The following is a 22,835-nucleotide window of genomic DNA, read 5'->3' on the forward strand; positions in this document are numbered from 1 at the left end:
TACAGGGAAATCTAGCCATAGTGACTAAAGCAGAATACATTCCCCACACTGTGTCATACATTTTACTCCTTCCAGTGTGATCGCTGTAGTTTGCAGAGAAGCAGTTAAGTCCAAGCATGACTTGCTGAAGCAGCACAAACAAATTACAGTGTGCAGGGGATAAGGTTCATCTCCCTCTGAAGACTGAGCATCACACTTAAAAATGTTTTGATAATAGGTTTATCAGATCTCAGATCCATCACTGTTCCTGGCAGCACACTAACACCCCCCCCCCCCCCCCCCCACGCTTTTTTCATGTGTTGTTGAAGAAAGCAGATTTGTCAGGAAAACTGGTGGTTGGGGGGAGGGTGTGGGAAATGCCACTTCCTGAGTAAGCAGAGAGCTGAATCCAGACCGGAGTTTCAGTCCCTCTTTTTTTCTCTCTCTCTCATTTTCTTCAAACCCCCCCTCTCTCTGTCTCCCTTTCACTAATTTATCCCTATGTTAGCACATTCTGTCTTGTTACAAGCGGACGCCTGTAGGTTTGTTCATAGGGATCATTACTTAAGTGATCAGGATGGCTGTGAAATCTCTGTTTAAAGGAAAGACGTGATTGAAGTGATGGCAAGGAAATAAAAAACACAACTTTTTTTCCTTCTTCTTCCCTGTGCATTTTTGGCATATCATTTTTTTCCCCCTTTTCCATGGTTGATGTTTTGAAACCATCCCTGGTTGTGTTTTTTGTCTTCAGATGTAAAACTGAAAGGAGACAAGACTGACGAGAGAGGAGTATAGTATAAAAACAAAAATCAGATGTTTTCCTTTAGAAGGGATCTCGTGAATTTACATGCTTGCCCTCTGGTTGGGATGTGTGACTCGCTTCTCCTCTGGATCGTCACTGGTATTTAAGTAAAATGAGAGCTGCTGGGACTGATGGTGTCCTTTGTCGGATTCTATCCTGGTGGCCTTATTAAGGGGGAAAAATGACAAAACGGGAGTAAAAAGGTAAGTAATTTGTCTCTATTTGCTACAATCACTCTGACGTTGGCATGCTTGTTTGTCCCTGTAAAAAAATCCCTTTAACTCATCTTTGTCAAAAGCTGCCTTGTTTGCGGTCACTGAGGCCACCTTGGTGCAGATCTGTTAAATTGTATGTCTTAATCAGTTTCCTGTGCAGTCAGTAATACTATATTTAACACACTTAGCGATTCTCTGCTTCTCTTTCCTCTACAATCTTATCCCCTTCCCCTCCTTTTCTTTAGGCATTTAAGCAGTTTTGCTCGAAGGCTCTCTTAGGTCGTGTTATCATTTTTGTTTTTTTTATATGTTTCTATTACGTCACTGCGAGAGCCATGTTTTGTACTTTGTGAACGTACATCTAATGTCTTGTAAAACACAACACAAGTCGCTGTCTTCATTATATCTCACTTATGTGAATGTGTAACCCAGATTCTCTCCCCTCCCCCACAGGAGGCATAAGCCAACTGCAGAAAGTCACATTTGGACAGTTATTGGAGTACGCAGGACAAAAGACTTAACTATTCCTTGGAATGAATTGGAATATCGTGTTTTTATTATTTTTTTTACTCTTTATTTATTGAACACTAAGAAAACTGCCACAGAACTCCATGGAAATCAAGATATGTTCACTGTTCTTTGAAAGCAAGTACTTCATAGGAATGTAATATTTCCCCCCCAATCTCATCTTCAGGATGTCAGTTAGCACTTCTACTATAGGTAAAGGTGTGGATCCAAATGCAGTTGATGCCTATGACAGTGGTGATGACTGGGAAATCGGTGTGGGAAATTTGATTATTGATCTGGATGCTGATTTGGAGAAGGACAGACAGAAATTTGAAATGAGCAACTCAACTGGCAGTGGCTGTTCGTCCAAGGACAGTGGGCATTGCCTGGCATCTAGTGGACCTGTTAATTCTACCTCTACTTTAGTTGACAGTCTGAAATTTGTTTCTGTCCAGCAGCCCTCTGGCCCCCAAGGGAACGGCCACAAAGAGACAAGCAAATCAAAAGTGAGAAGGAGTAAAACTTCCAAGGATGTTAAGTCATTGCCTTCTGCTTCTTTGTATGGGATTCCTGAAATTAGTAGTGGTACTGGTAAACGACAGCAGGAGGCAGGGCACCTTGGGGAGGTGGCATCTCCAGTTGGCATGAGTGTGGCACTGGGCCACAACACCAATGGCGTTGGCCTTGCAGCTACTACTACTTGTGGAAAAACTGTCAAAGAGGAAAGGACTGGAGGAAAAAGCCAAAGCACTAGGGGCTCAAAAAGGGACAAGGATTCTGGAAAATCTAGAAAGGACAATGTCAGTAAATTGTATGACCTTGGGCATCCGAACAGTGGAGTGACTAGCCAGGCGGTTGTGCACTTATATGGATTTGGAAGTGGCAAGGCCCCTGGGAATGGTAGCCCTTTCCACTGTAGCAGCAGCCTTCAGGGGGAATTGACTAAGAATTCACTTGATTCAGGAATTATGGGTACCTCTGTGCTTGCTAAAAAAGAAGAGGATGAAGAAGAAAGTCACAGGCGGAGCAAAAAGCTAAAAACAGAAAAGGTAAGAAGCCTAAGTCCTTTTTTTTGTTGATCTCAGGTTGCAATACAAAATATTTCCATACTTATTGTCATCTCAATTTGATATGCTTGAACTATGTTTAACTTTTGCCTCATTGACTCCCATGCTGGCAGAGGTGAGGCATGCATGGGCAAGGCATATGCTGAGGTTGGATAATTGTTGGCATGCCATTAATAAGCTGGTGTCAATTATTGCTGTTATGAGCAAAACTGTAATTGTTTTTGTTTTTAAACACTGAGCAGATTGTGCCATTTCATTATTCCCACCAATCAGTTCTTGTTTGTACTTTTCCCCTTTAAATGTATTTAGGGTCAGCAGTTAATTTCTTCTGCATTGTTTCCTGTGTTTATCTTGTGTTAATGTAGCTACTAGGCTGCCCATCCCCCTCCCATAATCCGAATTGCCTGTAGCAGTCAGCTCTATTTGCACAACAGGCTTGAGTATAAACAACCAGTGAGAGATGACATGGTTACAATAATCTGCTCTGTTTGCCATAGGGTGGGGGAGGTGTCTCATGTATCCTCTTGCATTGGCAGAGCTGTACAAGATAGTATTGCACTGTGAAAAAAATGCCTTTTTTTTCTTCTCCTAAGGATGTAACTAGAGAGCTATTTCAAGAAATGCAAGACAGCACTGTTTCAGGCACTCCTGTGATTTCAACCAGTCTGTCTTGAACTGTGTGAATGCTAAGCAGCTTGAAAGCACATGAGCAAATCAAATGTTAGGACTGGTTATAGAGAATGGCTATTCTTGCTGCTCATTGAGGCAGGTTATTTACTAGCAGTTATCCAGAGGGCGTAAGGTTTCTCTGGGGAACTAGTGCTTTTGTTGATTGATAATTAAGGGTCAAATGCATTCTACAGGCTGTGAACCCTGTGTCTTTTTCCCCCTTCCTTCATGAATTGAAGTACTGTGGTGATTATGTATTCTGTGTTCATCTTTTAATTCACCTTTTAACTCTTGAGTAGCAAATAAAAAACGCTTCACATAACATTTCTCATGGTATTTACTGTACACTGTAATACCATTTTAATATATATGTTTTGTTTTGGTTTTTTTATGAGGGTGGATTTTTTTTCTATTTTTATTTATTTTTTGGGTTAATTAGAACCTTTCACCTCCTGTAAGTGCTGTAGAAACAACTCACAATAATTGTCATATCCCCCCACTTGATGTACTAACCAAAATAGTACATGGCTGAATGCTTTCCACAATTAATGTTTCTGGGAAGATTCAGAAAAATAATCACATTTTACTGCAGCAGGCTCCACTCTGAATACATTTTTAGCCCTTTTCTGTTTATACGTTAGCTCTTTTACTGTAGGTATTCTGCCTGTCAATATTCTTTAATGTGCAGTTTCTTAATCAGCCTTAACAGTCCAGATAAATTGCCCTAATCCAGTGATTATAATAGCACTGGTTAAGGAGTCAGGTCTTTTCGATTGGATTTAGTGGCTTCCTGGAATGTGGGAGGTACTGCCCTTTTATATCCCCTTTAGCCTTTTAATCTTCCAGCCAAATGTTCACAATCAACAATTTTGTTTAGCTGGCAATCTGTACATTTCAGTATCTGAAAGGCTGCTGTCATGGCAACAAAGATTAGCATGCTGTGGTTATTCGGCTCCTCTTAATAATTCCTTTCGCAACACTCCTTCAAAGATAAAATGTGTGTGAGAATTATATTTTACCTATTGTGGTGTTTTATGGTTGCAGCAGTTATTAACTCACAAGAGAATTCAATTACAAATCAGCTGTTGTGTCTGTTTGTGGCTTTGTAAGAGTGAAGTTGTTCTTTACATCATGTATAAGTGTTTTTTTTTTCTTTTTGTGTGTGTGTTTTTTTCCTTCCCTGCCTCAAGCAAATATTTCCTTTTGAACCAGTCAGATTCTTGTGATAACTTATCTTGGCTGTTTGACTCTTCAGAATCATTAGGAACTGAGTAACCAAGGATAATGGGAAATCCTAGCTAGGCTTTAGAAAATAAAATCTTTTTTTGTGTTTTGCATATATTAAACCTTGTTTCTTTTGCCATGAAGAATCTATGGCATCTGTAAATATATTTTAAATTTAATTATTTCTAAAGGGTTGCTTTATTCATGGTGACTCAGAATCAGTGAATATTTATCTAAAACATTTTGTTGGTATTTTATCTGACTACTTTTTTATTTTTTTAAAAACACTGGAACTCTTTGTAAGAATTCCATTATGGGTTTCCAACTGAAAGTCGATTAAAATGGTAATATATATCTTTTTGGGTGTTTCTTGCTTACCATATTCCTGCTTGCCTCTGTAATCAAATATTAATTTATTCGTTATGTAGGACAATTCTGTGAGGTAAGGGAGTACATTTTGAACTCCAGTTTGCCTCTCACATAAGCATGATTCAGAGGAATGATTAAAGAAACATTTAGTTGCCTTGAGCTAGAAGATAAAGGAGAGAATTTATCAAAAATGTCATCTAAATAATGTTATGCAGAATAGATGACATTTTTTTTCCTCTTAGACGTTTAAAATCTAACGCCCTTATAGGCATTAGATGAAAGTCACACTATCTAGCTATTTTCAGTTTGATCACGTACTGGTCTAGTGTCTTTAGTATCAGAGGGAGAAAGAATGGATTGGGCATGTTTAAAAACAATGCCCAGTTCCTGTTGGTCTTCCTTCAGGTCAAGGCTGTCCAATTCCAGTCCAGGAGGACCATATCCATGCAAGAATTTAGGATGGAAAGAGAAATGGAGAATGTGTACTACTTAAATGAACCACACCTTTCTGGATTCAGTCCTATCAGTTAATTTTGAGCTGTGCCAAAAATGTGTGAGGACTTCAGCCCTGGAGGACTGGATTTGGATTGCACTGCTTTACTTCATCAGTGTCCACTATTCACTTACTACATCACCTCATTCTAACCCAACTGAACTCCAAGCTGAGCTGTTTAGTAGCTTTAACCACCCAATCGGACTAAGGAGTCTTGGTTTGGCTTTTATAACTATAAGGCCAATGCACACTAAGAATAGTGTTTAAAGTAAAGGTGTATACACATGCACAATTTACTGATGCTTGCAGGCATTGGGACGTGATTGACAGTTTGGGGTTGAGTCTTGTGCAGATGCGTTGCTAGCCTGTAAGCTAGCTATGTTCTCTTGTATTGGGGGGGGGGGGGTGTTTGGAGGGATAGCATGCAATTCACAACAAAGTGGGAGGGGTAAGGTGGGAGAATAATGGACTTGTTTGACACTCAGACTAAATGATCTGGCAGTCAAGATCTCTTGTCAATAAATTGGGGCTACCACACATATGGTAGCCCTAACCATCTAGAATGTGTATAACACTTTAGTTGGGTTAGGATTATAATAGGGGTTACAATCAGTTAGGCTTAAGAAAGGATGAAGATGATTGATAATCCATATTTGAGAAATTTAGTGAAAAAGGTCTGCACACATGTTGAGTGCACACATGTTGAGTGTGTATTGCACTTACAGATTGTGCATGGATTGTTAGGGTGATGCTGCATGTATCGATCACTGTACTGGCAAGTGGCAAGTGACTCCGCTATAGCTATGCTGCATGCACTTTTTGATGGAAGGGAGTGGAACAATGACAGGGCAGCCTATGAGCAAGTAACTTTCAGCTATAATTTGCTTGTCCCTCTCTTGATAGGTGTTGTTTGGAGATCAAGCAGTCTGAAAAGTGTATAAAGGATATGATATGATATCTGATGATGCTAAACCAAAAGGGACTCAAAAAGGTATTGCAATTTTAGAAACTTTCTTGTATGAGTGAAGCGAACATTCTGGCCACTGAGAAGTAGGCCACTGGAATTGCAATGCCAAAAACAAACTCATCACAGCCAAGTGTACATATTAATGTACTAGTCTAGAGTAGTTGGAATCTATCTGCATGTAAATGTCTATGGGGGGATGACAGGTAAAGTAAAGCTACATACTCATTTAGCAATGTTCTTCCAAGCACTGTTGCCCAAGGGATCACATACCCATCCCTGCCAGGCAACAGAGTAGCCACAACACTGTACATAATGGCCCATACTCACGGGCAACTTTTTGGCCTGTCGCCAGCACACGTGAGCATGTGTGCGACAAGCCGGCGACAGCTCGTCGCCAGGTCCCTTCGCATACACACGGCGGAGGGACCTGGCAACTGATGCGGCGGAAGCTGTCGCTGTTGCTCCTCCCCCCGCCGGAAGCCCAATGTATCACTTATCTTGTTGCTGTCGCTAGTCCGCGTACTCACGCGGACTAGCGACAGTTGCGGCGGAGTTGCGGCGGCGACTGTCGCCAGGCAATTGAGCGGTTCAATTGCCCGGCAACATCAGCGACGAGCGACAGTTCAGGGTGCGCGCCCGTGCAACGCCGCATACTCACGGGCGACCTGTTGCTGCAACACGCGCGCGCCGCATGTTGCGGCGACATTTGTGGCCCGTGGGTATGGGCCATAAAAGAGTCATAAGCATCTGGCTGGTGACCTTTCTCTGTTGCTATGTGGGTGGGGTAGTGGGAAGATGAGCATGGGCCACAAAGTGGTTTCAAGGGGGTGGGGAAGCAGCAAAAACAATGATGCCATGCAATGCTCGTACACTGGACATCGCTAACGTTCCAAATAGGGATGATCAATGAGACTCAAATAATTTTTCCTTACATTCAAAGCTCATTTAAATTATATGCCGCTTGAAAAGAGACCAAGTGGCATAGCTTCCGGTCTGTTTTTATTAGTCCAAGTTAAAGCTACATATCATTGACATGAATTTTGGATGCAAGGAGAAATTGTTTGCATCTCATTGATAGATCCAACATGACAGACCTTTAGCGATCCTTTTGTGGTGACTGTACACACCTATCCTTATCCATTGTTTAGCGGGAGCTTTCTGCGCAGGCACAGTACAAAGTTTTCCTGTACTGTGCCTGCGCAATAAGCTCCCGCTGACGCGCGCGGCCATGGCCACGCAGCCGCACTTCTATTCGTCTAGTTAGATGAATAATTACACCGGTGCCAGCAGCGGGTAATGGCGCATCAGAAGAGGACGGCGCGGGACATTCCGGCGGCAGGGGGCTGATAGAAGCCCCAAGTCAGTGGCAGTTTTTGTTTTTAAAAAGGTAAACGGAACCCCTTTAAGGTGGCCATACACTGGCTCGATTTGCGCCCGTTTCGACAGCAGATTCGATCACTGGGATCGAATCTGCTGCCAATCGTTCACGCTACACGCCGAATTTCGATCCATTCCGTCCGATCCCGTTGATCGCGCCGTGCGGAAAATAACCGTCGATCGCCCGCGGGTAAAGAGCGCATCGCTAGCGGCGTTCGAGTGAGCGACGACCGACGCAATAGAGCCGCATACATTACCTGCTCCGCTGGCGCGACTCCCGGGTCTCCGCTCTTCTCCGTATCGGCTCTGGTCTGGTCTCCTCCGGCATGCTTCCCTTCTTCCTGTCCCGGCAGGAAGTTTAAACAGTAGAGGGCGCTCTACTGTTTAAACTTCCCCCAGACAGGAAGAAGGGAAGCATGCCGGAGACCAGAGCAGACCAGAGCAGAGACGGAGAAGAAGAAGAAGAGCGGTGACCGGGGGCAGTCGCACCAGCGGAGCAGGTAATGTATGCGGGGTGGGGGAGCGGCGGCAGCACCACCACCACAACAGATTGTGATCGGTTTCAGTCTGAAATCGGTTCACAATCTGTTTGCAGTAAAGGTAGCCATACGATCCCTCTCTGATCAGATTCGATCAGATAGGGATCTGTCTGTTGGTCGAATCTGATGGCAAATCGACCAGTGTATGGCTACCTTTAAGCTTTGTTCATTTATGATGTGCATAATAAAGTTACTTATAGTAGTAGACTTCAGTGTGTTGCAGTCAGATTGGGAAAAAAAATGCTACTGGTTTCACTCTTTGACTGGTTGCATAACACGTTATCTTTTAACACTGTTAAAGCACACACGATCATCATATTTACTACAATTAATCAGTAACTGTTTCCAAGCTGCTTCAATTTATTTTTAAATAATGTGTAATATTCCAGGCAGTATTAATTGGCTAAGGGTAGGAGTATAATGTCTTTGTAAGCATGAGAAAGAATTTCTTTGTCTCAGGTCTGAAATCTGCATAGTGTGTGTTCCTTGATTTATAATGTCCAAGGAATTAACAATGAAGCTTAACTTTGGACCCTGTGATTTTGTATATCCGATTGATCAAAGCAGCGATTGATCAAAGCAGCGTTTCTCAAGAGCTAGGTTACAAAGTTCAGTAGGTAACCTTATATCTTGAGCAGTCATTGTGAATTTACTGGCTTCCAACATTTTATCACTTAAGATAAAGAGCGGACTTGACTGCCAATCCTTTTTTTTTTGTGTCAAAGTCTGATATTTTATTGGGTTATTTATTTATCCAAGCAAACTACTCATTTTGCATTTGCAGAGAGAGTTTAGTTTTATCTTGTTTGATGAATTGATAGTTTTTATTATAGTGTGTATTTTGTTTCTTTGTAAGTAAGGTGTAGTTTAGTCAGACTAAAGTGATGGGTCAGAAAGGTCACTGGCCATAATTGAAGGACAAAGTCTGCTGAGTCTTCACAGCAGCTAGTTCATAAATTTGCACAAGTGATTTAGCTTTTGCCAAATATGGGCTTTTAAAGTGTTGTTTCCACATACATATTAGGAGGAAATCAGGCATCCAAGCACCCCGTGCTGCCTCACCCCCCACTGGCCTTTACGTCACTGTCAATGGCACAATCATTCATCCAACCACACAAGCCCGCTGCCTGGGTGTCACCCTGGACTCCTCCCTCTCCTTCACCTCCCACATTCAAACCGTAGCTAGGGCCTGCTATTTCCACCTACGCAACATCTCCAAGATCCGGCCTTTCCTGACCCCAGACACTGCCAAACTCCTTGTCCATGCCCTCATCATCTCCCGCCTGGACTACTGCAACTCCCTCCTGTCAGGCCTCCCTCAAAACCGCATAGCCCCCCTACAATCCATCATGAACGCAGCAGCCAGACTCATCTACTCCTCCCACCGCTCTGTCTCCACGACTCCCCTACGCAAATCCCTTCATTGGCTTCCAATTCACTTCAGAATTAGCTTCAAGGTCCTATGTTTGGCCTACAAATCCATACACAAGTCCTGCCCAAGCTACATCTCTGACCTGGTCAGCAAATATACACCTGGCCGCCCACTTCGCTCCTCCAACAACCTCCTCTTAACCACCCCACGCATCTCACACTCCCATGCACGACTGCAGGACTTCACTAGAGCTGCCCCCATCCTGTGGAACTCTCTCCCACTGCCCATCAGGCTCGCTCCCACCTTCAACACCTTCAAAAAAGCACTCAAAACTCACTTCTTCAAGGAGGCCTACATCAACTCAACACTGCCCTAATCCTTTCTGCCAATAACTTCTTGCTGCACCCCCTCCTTTTGTGTCACCAACCCCTCCCTCTAGATTGTAAGCCTTTGGCAGGGCCCTCTTCCCTTGTGTATCATACTTGACTGTGTGCACTTTACCCAGAATTTGGAACTGGTAATTTTTACCACTACCACTCCAGTTTATGATCTGGCATTGTACTACTGTCTGCATTGTGTTGTGTATCTTTTTGCTATTACCTGTATTGTATCTATGGTCTGTTACCTGTATTGTGCTGTCACCCCTGTTATCATTGTCTGTAACCTTATTTATTGTACAGCGCTGCGTAATATGTTGGCGCTATATAAATCTAATAAATAATAATAATAATAATAAGCAAGATTTGATCATGCCTTGAGCCATCTGCCAACCAAATCACATATAAACACAGACCCTTGACTGAAAGGAGCATTTGAGTGTGGTAGAGAACTTAAATAAATTAACTTTGAACATTTGCTCAGTTAAAACATTTTTCTCTCAAAGTGCTACATAGAAAGAGTTGTGTAAGCAAATGTAAAGTAAATGTATACAATATGAGGGAGATCGGACTAAAGGTGAGAAGGGAGCACTGGAGCAGTTCTTACTGCACAGTTTTATCTGAGAAAAAGTGATTCTGATTCCAAATATAAAGATCAGATGATTCCATAGACATTAAATAACTGCTTGATCTACCTAACAACCAGTTAAACTACGTCACGAGTCCTTCTGGACCTTGATTACATGTCAAGATTTTAGTGGGGGCTAAAAATAAATCCATATATATATATATATATATATATATATATATATATAAATACTTTATGCTCCCCACTTTCCATAGGGTGAGGGGGGGGTGGCCTCCTTCCCTCTTATGCTGGGAATACACGATGCGTTTTTGCGTTCGTTTTTGCCGTCGTTTTCGCTTTCGATCGATTCTACTCTCGATTCACTGCTCGATTCCCCTCTCGATTCCTTATCTTTTCTTATCAATTACATTCACTTGAATGAGGAGAATCGAAACGAAAGTAGAATCGACCAGATCCAACAGGTTGGAATTTATCTATCGAACCCATCTATCTAAAGTAAAAACTTAACGTGTATTCCCAGCATTATGCTTGGTGCACCCACACATTGAGATTTTTTGGCAGATTTTCTGCCAGATTGATTATTTCCAACATGTCCAATCTGATTTCCGATCGATTTTCTCCTATGGAAAAGAGATCGGAAATCTGATCAGACATGTTGGAAATAATCAATCTGGAAGTTAATCTGCCAAAAAATCTCATCTTGTATACCAGGCATAAGGTTACTGTCTAAATGATTGAAGTTAGCACCACGTTGCCCCTATTAGCTGTGGCTGATCCAATTGGAAATAGGAGAGGCAAATAAATCCTAGTTCCACACATGGGTGAGCTTGGGAGTTTAAAATGTCACACTAAAGTATGGAAGATGTGGACAGGAAAAATTCAGGAGAGCAATAGTCCATTTTAGGGAGGGGGAAGATAGGCTTTAACAAAGAGTAGTGGGCGTCTTGAGTCTATCCCTCTACTTTCCCAATTAAAGTGTGTGTGTGTGTATAGATTTTTGCTATTGTTGTTGTGGTCTGATATACAGTCACCAACTTAAGCCTTATTTGATTTGGCTTTAGTGTTTTGTTTTTGTAACTGCTCAGAATTTACTATTTATTGTTATCATCTAATTATTAAATGCAACTGTTGCGCAGAGTCGGTCAGAATATTGTTTAATTGAACTTGTGTTGCAGTTCTAGAATGATTGCAGGAGATAGGTGATATCCTTAATCTGATTCTCTACCACAACATATAACTTAACTGTAATTAAAGTTATGAAATCCTTGAATTAACCTGGAAATAGATTTACAAGATTTAGCATAATCTTTCCTAACCAATCTCAATGTAGCCCTACAGATGTGGACAGGAATGCTTAAAAGCACAGAACTATAATCTAGTCTAACCACCAGTGATTATACCTGATGATATTTTATTATTGAATGCCCTGGTCCTATAAATTGAAGAACCAAAATATTTGTGTCGCTAGTGGGAAGCTTCGGGATGCTCAGATCCTTCTGGACTGCACCGATGCTGACCCTCTTCACATTAAAGCAGTGCTAGATAAATCCCAGCAACCAAGTAGACAAAGCTTCTTAAAAGTTACAGCCAGTGCCAGACTTTTGAATTTTCTCTAATCGTTGTCAGTTGAGCAGGCTCTTAAAAATATTCTTCTGGTTCCTAGATTGAATAGACTGACTGGATTGTTAAATGAGCTTGTGGGGCATCTGTATCTACGCTAAATTCTGACCAAGATGGCCTGACCTGATTCCTCAGCTAAGAACAGTCTAGGATTAGTATTAGCATTAAGGCACCATGTCACTTAATTCCGTGGATTGTTGACGACACCGCTGAAAACGTTGAGGAACATCTCTGACAGTACAAAAGGAGTAAGAGGCACCTAAATGATGATAAAACTGTTAAAAACATATAAAATAACAGATAAAATTAAGATAAAAAACAGAACTCTGGTACATCTATTGGCCTGAGGAAGTGGACTCCAGCCCACAAAACGCAGTGTCATCTATAGAGCTAAGCCACATTTTTTTCCTTATTTCATTTGTTTTTAACACAGTTTTAGCACCTTTTACCCCCTTTGTGCTTTATACCCTCCTTTGAAGGGAACCTAGTTCTCAGTTTACTAGCTTTTGGATAGATCTAGTAAAAAATAACCTCTTCAGAGAGTGACTGCACCAGCATATTCTGGGATCACTCGAGTGGAGAGTTTTTTTGTCGGTTGCACTTGCTGCAACCTATTTTTGTGAGTATCATTCAATTTTCACAGTTTCCCCTGGAGTAAGGTATTGCACAATTTAGGCTAGCTTCTGTGTTTTTTTCTAAGGTCGTCATGTTACCCAAATCTCTAATGCCTAGAATACATGAGTCGATCCGGCGGCCGATTAGCCACCGGATCGACTCCCGCCGCGTCCCTGTTCATCCGCACGGATCGATCCCCGCTTGTCCCCGCCGGCACTTCCTTATCAGCGCTCTATTCCCTGCCATTGTCCACCGACGGGGATCGAGTGGGCAAGAGTCGAGCGGCTTGATTGGGCCAGCTGAATATTATCAGCTGGCCGATACGCGGTACAGAAACGTACCGTGTATTCCCCAGCATAACAGTAGTCCACAGCAGTTATCCATAAATTATAATTTCAGGTTAAAAGGAGTTAATACCTTGGTCACCCCCAGAGTCCACCTCAAATCCTTTGGAGACAGAGCCTTCTGTCATACTGCCCCTACACTTTTAAAACTCCCTGCCACACCCAATCAGGACAGCTCCATCCCTGGAAGCATTTATGTCCGAACTGAAAATCCACCTCTTGGCATTTTTGAACACCTGACTATTTCCTCTGTAACACAGCCCAGCCTGCAATCTTGTATTGATCTGAGACATAACTATGCACTTTGAGTCCTATGAGAGAAATGCACTTTACAAATGTTATTGTTTTTAAATATTGTACTAAATGTCTGTTGTAGGTCATCTCTAGAATTAGATTCTATACGCAGCAGTGTTTTCCTCTACACTGAGCAATGTGGTTCTCTTAATTTCCACACGATCCTGTGTTCAATAACTTCACTTGTGTGTGTTTGTATAATTTAAAAGATAAGGGATTACGGTGCATGGATTAATAATTTAATAAACGGAGATATTTCTCAATCCCTTTTTTTCCTGGTGTGTTGGAGGAGGGGCACATCAGCTTTTGCATACATTCTGCTTCTGGCCAGTATCCCAGCATGGTTCAATTGCCAACACAATCTGTGCTCTCCCCAGTTTGCCCATCCCCCACTGAGCAGTATGTAAGACCACACTGCGACTGAGCGATTTGACATGAATGGCTAGTGCATTCATTCTCCCAATGTACTGATATAGTGGAATAAATCCACATTATCTGGAATTGTGCTACAATTGTTATTAAATGTCTTGGCCATATGTATATCCTAACTGCATACAGAGATGGTAAATGTTATTCTACTACAAAAGGCCCATCTGCTTTTCATTTTCACCGCCCTATACTAAGCCACACAAGGCTTTTATTATGTCCTGTGCTATTCTGCTCTTGTCCATGCTTTTACAATTACAAACCGTGCACCACATCAATGGGTGAATTTCCTTGATTTGGCTAATTACCAGTTTAATTGATTTCTGAATAGCATAAACTGCCCATGATCTTTCTCAACAAAATAACAGCGAATATGAGCTATGCATCCTGTCAAATGTTCATTGGGGAAAATGAATGTTTAACCACTTCACAACGGAGGGGTTTTACCCCTGAAACACCAGCGCGATTTTTACCTTGCAGTGCTGCTTCCATTCATTTTTTTCTGTCTTATGATTGGTTATTGGGGACTGGGATCAATGGACTGCAGAGCGGGTGTGTGTGTGTGCGCGCGCACGGGACGCGCGATCGCGTGCTGCACGTTTGTTTACTTTAGGTTGTTATGAATTAAGACTGCTTCTGTTTGAAGCAGACTTCATTCTGTTCGCAATCGGCGAGTCTAATTGGATTTAGGAACGCTTGTTCCTAACGTCCAATTAGTCACCTGCTGTGCTGGCTGGCTGGAGTGTGCGGGCGAGTTCCCCGCCCACTCCCAGCCAGTAAACAAACAAGTGCGCCTTTCTCCGTCCCTGGGGGTGAAGCGGTGCGCAGAGGGACGGAGAAATTTAGCACTGGGGGGTGAAGTGGTTAAGTTTGTGGTCTGGTAAGTGGCAAATCACCTAATAAAAATGTTATGTGTCTCCACACTTTTTTTCCATGTCGGGGAAAGGTTTTCAGGCAAACTTAAATTTTAGTCATTCATCCATTACAACCGTGACCTGCCAGCACACATGCCTTGAAAAGGAAAACATCATCTGGCCTTTGTTTGAGGCCTTTTATTGAGGCTAATGACTGGTCTTGTGCCACCCTCAGATAAATGACATTATCTTTGAGTGGTCTGACAGGCAACAGACATGTTAATGGTGAAGCTGCAGGGAGGGTTTGTCATAGCTATAACAAAAGGGAAAACAGATCTTTTGACATAGCTTTTAGTAGGGAAGCAGTTGCTGTTTAACAAATGGAAGCAGTTTGTGTACAGGGCTTGATCAGGGTGCAGTCATAGTTATAACCAGCCATGTTTGCTACAACAATGTGTAAAATGGTTTACAGCCATAATGATACTGTATATTTCAGAAGGTTTTCAGTATTGCCTTAGTGTTCCTATACCTTTTGGTAGTTGTTGTTTATGTGCTTTTCCTTCAATGTATTATAGAGAACATTGAACACTCAATAGTTCTAAAACAGTCTTGACTAGTGACTCATCCAGGGTAAAGTCATATAAACGGCTGGATAGTGTAATGGTCAATGGCTCTGCCTCTGACACAGGTAACCTGGGTTCGAATCTCGGCTCTGCCTGTTCAGTAAGCCAGCACTTAACGCTAGCTGCTTAGCTAATGTACCACTGACTTTTTCCTTATAATAATGTTGTTTTACTTTGCAGTGTTATCATTAATTTTCTTGTGTCTTGGGCTTTTTTTTTGTCTTGGGCATTTTTGCTATATACTCTTTGAAAAGCCAACAATGATGTGCAGAAATATGGGTTAAAAGTTGGCAGGGGTCAGCTCATTCATGGGTCAAGAGGCAAGTTATGTTTTCCCTAGCCACCTATGTAGATGGTTTGAGTTATAGCTAACTCTCCTGGTATTGGCAGCAGGACTGTCATCTCCTTTAGAGTTTTTAACGTCATGAGGGCTTCAAGGCTCACTGTCATTTGACCACAGTGAAGATTTTGGTAAGGAAGGATTTAAAGTTTACAGTGGTGGTGTGAGAACTGCTGTTAGCACTAGGAGGTGCAAGAACTGCTGTTAGCACTGGGAGAGGCAGCTGCTACTTATCATTTGTACACATGTACAAAGACTGTCACCTGGCAGGGAGGAAACTGATCACTGGGTGACAGTTCTTAGCTGTGACTTTACAGGCCTGCAGCTAGTCTGAGTTCAGTTGCTATGGAGAGAGGAGGAGGACCAACACTGCAGATCATGATGGAGCACAGAGCGGGCAGTGGTAAGTAGTAGAACAATGTCCTCAGCCTGCACTAGGCTGAGATGATCCATCAGGAAGATCATATACAGACATACCATGGTGGATCAGGGCCACTGTAGTTTCTTGGCAGAGGCAGTCCCGACTGGCCATCTTGGCAGAGAACCATCTAGCATGAGTACAAGGCTTTAGACACACTTCTGTCTTATGAAAAGGGGAGGAGGGAAAACAAGTAAGAGGTGCCCTGCTGCCAAGACTACAATAGATGAATGATAGGTGTTAATTGTTGTTAATCATTCAAAATGACGAATCACTAACAATGTCATGCATGCTGTTAAAGGACACCTGTATTCACACTACATTTTTGAAAAAGGATGTTTTAGGTAACCTAAAATCTAATGTGTGTTCATGGTTTTAGAAAACCACCCAACTGAAGTGCTGATGGACATGAATGGTGAAATGTCTGAGAATTTCTCCCAAGTTCATACACCTAAAGGTCCAATCCGCCGGATCGCTCAGAAACAGCCGTATCAGTCTGCAGACATACTGTACACACGCCGGACTGTCGTTGGAACGCCCACCCAGCGGGAGGTGACGACGGACCCATCGTTGCCTCCAGTCCGGCGTGTGTACGGACCTTAAGGATTATCATTAGAACCAGATCTGTCAGGATAAACCTGTTTATAGAAGAACTTTTATCAGGGATTGAACTTCATTGCAATCATTAGCTGATACCCCTTTTCCAATTAGAAATCTTTAACTTTTCTCAAATAGATCATTCGGGGGATCTGTGTGGCTGATATTGTGGTGAAACCTCTCCTACAATGTGATGTCATGTCTATGGTCCTGACAGTTTGCTGTCTGTGGTTCTGAACCTCATTACATCGTGGGCAATAACAGCTTTTCCAACTACCAAGCAACGTGTATCTCCCTTTGTGCCTAGAACACAACTAAAGATGCCACCACCATCGATACATTTCAGAATTTAAATCGGGGAGAGGAACCATTTTACAACTTGCAAACACTGACTAAATAATTTAAATTAATTAAATTAATGTTGTAAAAAGAATAAGTAATGTTATTCTTTATGATATTTTCACTACAGTTCCTCTTTAAGGATGGCTTTAGATGTGCAATTCTCACAGGTTTTCTTTAGAGGATTTTGTTTTACAACTTTTCTTCAGAAAGCAATAATCTTATTTTATTAGTCTATTAGGTAAAGTAATGTGAAATGCTTAGGTTAAACTGAAGCACAAGGCCCCATGAAAGAAAAAAAATGTAAAGGGCTGCTGTGATCTTCTTATTTAGATTGTGGGAAAATCCGTGGAAATATGTTCCATGCATTCATGTGACCTGTAGACTTGGTATTTCATATCACTTATTTTCCTACAGAATAAACGGAGTGTACTTGTGAAATTCAAGCAGCCTTGACAATTGTTTTTGGCTGTTCAGTGAAGTGTTTGGTTTTGTCATTAATGTGAAGGTTGAGAAAGCAAGTACATTCCACTGCTGGGTAGTAGATCTGTCTTGTTATGCAGAGATTTTTTTTTTTTTACCACCAGCAGTGTTATTTACATTGCTCTATTTTGAACTACTTGGGAAAGAGAAATGCTGATAGCACCTTAGTTCTCACTTACCAGCCATTGTAACTGAAATAGTGCATTTTGCATTTGAATACAGGATCATTGTTCCATTCAGGTACTAATACTCACACACACATATAATGTGAACTCAGCAGCATAGTGAGAGGGTGAGAACCTTGGTGTTTACTAAAACTGGACCCTACATAGAAATCCACTAGACTGAAACAAATCCCTGCTGAAAAAAAGAAATAATGTTCTAGTCTAGCTATTAAAGTAGAATAAACTGTAAGATATATCTCCCAACATGTTTCAAACACAATTTGAATGTGTAACAACAGAAAAGTAGAGTAAGGAGCATGTGTTGTGTAGATAAATTCTCAGGGGCTATGTTGAGGCCCATACCCACCACGTGATTTTCCAGACAACCGGCGATTTTTTTGAGAGACGAGCGATCGTTTCCACAATCTCGCCACATGGGTACACATTTGAGATTTTTATATTGCTGCTTCATTTTAATTTTCTTTTTGTATGTCATTTTGGTCATTGCAAAAATCCATTGTTCGTATGCAGAAATTCACATAAGTAGTAAATTTAAGGCCTAACAGAACAGTTTTGGCTATTAAGTTTGTCACATGACCCGCCAAATTCAACAGCTGTAAATAACCAAAACAGTGATGCCTGGAAAAAGCCATTATTTGCCGCATCCTCCATTACGCCTTGATTTTCATAACAGCCAACAGGTAAAGCAACAATGTGTTTAAAGAGACACTGAAGCGAAAAAAAAAAAATATGATATGATTTGTATGTGTAGTACAGCTAAGAAATAAAACATTAGGAGCAGAGACATAAGTCTAATATTGTTTCCAGTACAGGAAGAGTTAAGAAACTCCAGTTGTGTAAAAGAGCCATTGAGCTCCATGACTTTCAAAGTCGCAGAGAGCTCTGTCTTCTGAAGCTTATTATCTCAAGTGTCTGTCAATGTATTTTCTTTTTCTCTGCAAAGAAGGGTTCAAAAGTTCACTAGCCTGCTCTGTAAAATCATTTAGAATGCTGAGTAGTGTGTAAACTGCAAATATTAGCGAATGATGCAATGTTATTAAAAAAAACCGATATAACTGAAAATAAAAATATGAGAATATTTTCTTTGCTACTAATGTTCTAGTAATTATCTGTTCTACAGAACCAATTCATTATATAATATATTTTTTTTCACTTCAGTGTCTCTTTAATGGACTGTATGCTGTCTTCCCCCATATTAAAGTAATTTCCACTTTGGGAGCTATATTCATTGTATAATTTTGAACAGCTACAGCCTGAACTTGTGTATGTTAAATGCAGTATCAGAAATAAAGAGGTTACATATTAGGAGCTTTATAGGACTCTTTAGCATTGGTGGTTCTGTTTACTATCCCCTTGTCAAACCCACGCAGTTGTCATATCTGTCGAGGGTCCTAGATAATGCACTGGTTAATTGCATTACATTTGACAAAAGAGACCATGGTTCAAATACTGACTGGGTCCCAAAACTGGTGAGGGGTCTTTAGGCAAGGCTCCCTAATGTCCCAAATACCAGGGTGCTCAGAGTATGCCCTAAGTGGGTGCAGTTTTTCCTTTCCTACCCATGTGCCCACTTTACACGTGTTAGCATTTCATTTTGTGATTGCGCACAATTTATAAAATGCAAAAAATAAGGCACACAAAACAGTAGCTGTAATAGTAATATGCCAGTGTAATGGAAGAGTAGTTTCTTTTACTGAACACATTGAAAAAGGCTTTAACCAATGTCATACAATACATGAATGCTGCACACTTTAACCTTTCATAATGCTCTACAGGTCTCTGTCTCAGAAAAATACCCTTTCAACCATAAAATAGCTCTCGTTCAAAGAAAATAATTTCAGAGTCCCTTGAAAGCGCTTTCCCTTAAAGTCTGAACTCACAATGTAATTGTTATATTTATACTCTCAAAAGAGGACAGGCTAGGCTCATATTAAAATATCACATTTTGCCCTTGGAAAATGGAGATTCTTGTAAATATTATGACTTGATCCAGGTCTTTTACTATTACAGCCATAGAAGTGAATTGTAGGAAGGAATTCATGCTGTACAGGAACTATGAACTCTTACCCGCGATCACTTTTTAAGAGTGAATTATAAACATGTTAAAGGAGTGTTTTTATTTTGCAGCCTGAAAGTTTCATTTTACAAAATAACCTGCCAGACCAAATTATTTTTGGATTTCCCTTTACCTCTGTTTGGCTGGCTAATTTTGGATAGGTCACGTTAAACAGCAGTAATGATGTTTGAATTGGAAGGGTTTGGTCTTTCTATTCTCATTCTTTATACAAAGATGTTTGTTTGTGTGTGGTTCACCGCACTACATGGATAATGCTATCAAATCTGAGCTTTATTATAGACTTATAGTTTCAATGTAGCAGCGCTTTTCTTGTTGGGTGTTCTGCCTGGGATTATTTCTTTGCCAGTGCAATCTGTGATGTCAAATTAAATAAGCACTTAAGGTGGCCATACACTGGCCCGATTCGCGGCCGTTTCGACAGCAGATTCGATCCTGGGATCGAATCTGCTGCCAATCGTTCGCGGTAAACGCACCCGCCGATCCGATTTCCTCCCAAAATCGGATCGGTCCGTCGATCGCACCGTGCGGGAAATTACCCTCGATCGCCTGTGGGTAGGGAGCGCGTCGCTAGCGGCGGCCAATCCGATCAGGTATACATTACCTGACGCTGGCTCCCGAGCATCTTCTCCGCTTCTTCTCCGCATCTTCTCCGCGCTGCACCCGCTCCATCCCGGCGCTTCCTGTGTCACTGCAGTGACCAGGAAGTTCAAATAGAGGGCGGAGTGACACAGGAAGCGCCGGGATGGAGCGGGTGCAGCGCGGAGAAGATGCGGAGAAGATGCCTGGGAGCCAGCGTCAGATAATGTATGCGGGGGGGGGGGATGGGACAGGCGGCAGCAGCGGCTCCACAGATTGTGATCGGTTTCAGGCTGAAATCGATTCACAATCTGTTTGCAGTAAAGGCAGCCATATGATCCCTCTCTGATCAGATTCGATCAGATAGGGATCTGTCAGCTGGTCAATCTAATGGCAAATCGACCAGTGTATGGCTACCTTTACAGAAGTTTCTTTATTTTAATGGCTAAAAGTGGAGACCATAATAAAAGATTTTCATAGGGTAATAATCACTAATTAAATATGAGGTTACTGAGGTTATGATTTAGTCTCAAAAAGAAGAAAGCTAAACAGACCATGTATAACAATGTTAATTTTTTAACATGTGTTTTTAACATGCATTACAAAACTATAACAATTACACACACATTGTGTAAAAATTGTGTCCTTTCTTTAATCCTCCAGAGATTTGTAGCTAAAAGTTGTAGTTTCCATATTGAGTGCTCCAGGTTCCAGGGCCCAACAAACCCTGGCTACTTCCTACTGTCCATTGCGGTGCCAGGGTTAAGTTCAAAGTAGACTCCCTACAGCTAAATACCTACCACCCAATGGAGATCCATCTTCGAGCCAGCAAGTATGCATGACATCACATGGCAGCACACGACGGGAAGTCAAGCAAACGCTATAATTTGCACAGAGTCATCGGGGATTAACGATCCAATCTGCAGTGATGGTCGTCATTGCCCTAAATGACACACATGATTGCGTGATTGTACCCATGTCGTGGATAGTAGAAAAGCTTGCTCAGTGCTCAAATTATTGGTGGTCATCGGAAAGGTCATCTTGAAAATCGTGTAATGGGTACGGGCCTTACAATTGGAAAAGAGTTAAGACTGTACTACACACTTTGAATGTTCAGTAACTATCAAGATTATGAGGATTGTGTAGGAGCGACCCAAGCCTTTTTTTTTTTTTTTCTTTTCTTTTTGGGGCCAAAGACAACAGTTCACTTCTAAGGAACTGTTTTACTACTTGCATATAAGAGCAATATAATTGTATTAGAAAAATGAATCAATTCCATTAGATGCTAGCTTTGTACTACATTGATAATGTTTACAAACTAACAGCATGTATCAAACATGCACTTGAGTACACATGTTGCTGACATACAGTACACACAGACTCAAAGAATCCAATTTACAAACCCAAATGAGATCTACCAATGCAGGTTCCCAATGCAACCACTAATTACATTGTACCCGTCTCCACATTGTGCATCCACCTACACACAGTTCTCTCACTGTTCTCACACTTCTCTCTACACTACATCCCTCTACGCACAGTGTGACCACAAGCAAACACTGTACCTACCCTCAATGCACACATCCACAGGCTCTGAACTCATCCACACAACGTGGCAACCGCCACATTGCACAATGCACACATACAATTCACCTTTACACTCTTAAGGGGCCCATACACTCAGCCGATTTTCTGGCCGACCAATCGATCCCGATCGATCGATTGCAAATCGGTTGGCCAATCGACCGATCGATGGCCGATTTCGATTGATTTCGATGGATTTCCATCGAACTGGCAGGGTGGAAAATTTAGGTCGATCTGATGAGATTGCTTATCATTTTGCATTGGCCTTAATGGAAATCTGATGGCAAAAAAATGCCATCAGATCGAATTTCAATAGCTTTAAAACTGAAATCTATTGGAATTCTATCCTGGTAAAAAAATGTTCTAAAAACGCATCAGATAGATCATCAGATGCATTTCTTATCTATCTGCTGCCAATCTGACGAGTGTATGGGCACCTTAAAGGCAATCAATTGATCAATCGATCGATTTGGATCGATTGGTCGGCCCCAAAATCGGCTGAGTGTATGGGCCCCTTAACTCCCTCTGTTATATTTATATTTCACCTGCACCGCTCTCATTGTACTACTGCTACATGCTACTTGCAGATGACAGCTCTGTTCTCAATTGTGCAAGACCACTTGCAGCATAAGGGAAGGGACAGTGTAGTGTCCACTCTGATGGTCTGCCATGGATCACAGAAGATGCATTAACCCCATAAGCTATATGGGGGAATGCATCTACCTGCCCATAATTATCATGGACTGCACAGAAGTGCAGTCCTCTTACTGCAGCGTATCCCACACAGCCATTGCAGAGTGACAAGTGTGAATGGTTCCTAGTTATAAAATACTGTCCATTTATCAATGAGCTGAGAATGGGCAAAAAATTGTCGTTCTCATCTCAAGTAGGAACACAGCCGAAATATCCTGGAG

General features: G+C 41.7%; 1 protein-coding gene across 3 annotated transcripts in view; it reads left to right on the forward strand.

Annotated features, from left to right (window-relative positions):
* Nucleotides 1-340: 340 nt before the first annotated feature.
* Nucleotides 341-22,835, forward strand: part of ZNF608 (zinc finger protein 608) — a 120,322-nt gene continuing 97,827 nt past the window's right edge. For all 3 annotated transcript variants that reach the window (XM_068246872.1, XM_068246889.1, XM_068246881.1), the window contains exons 1-2: nt 341-984; nt 1,450-2,552. In XM_068246872.1, the coding sequence (XP_068102973.1) occupies nt 1,692-2,552 (861 nt within the window). In that variant the 5' untranslated portion in view covers nt 341-984; nt 1,450-1,691. The remainder of the gene's footprint in view (nt 985-1,449; nt 2,553-22,835) is intronic.

The sequence above is a fragment of the Hyperolius riggenbachi genome, chromosome 1 (assembly GCF_040937935.1).
Source record: "Hyperolius riggenbachi isolate aHypRig1 chromosome 1, aHypRig1.pri, whole genome shotgun sequence".
Taxonomy (NCBI): domain Eukaryota; kingdom Metazoa; phylum Chordata; class Amphibia; order Anura; family Hyperoliidae; genus Hyperolius; species Hyperolius riggenbachi.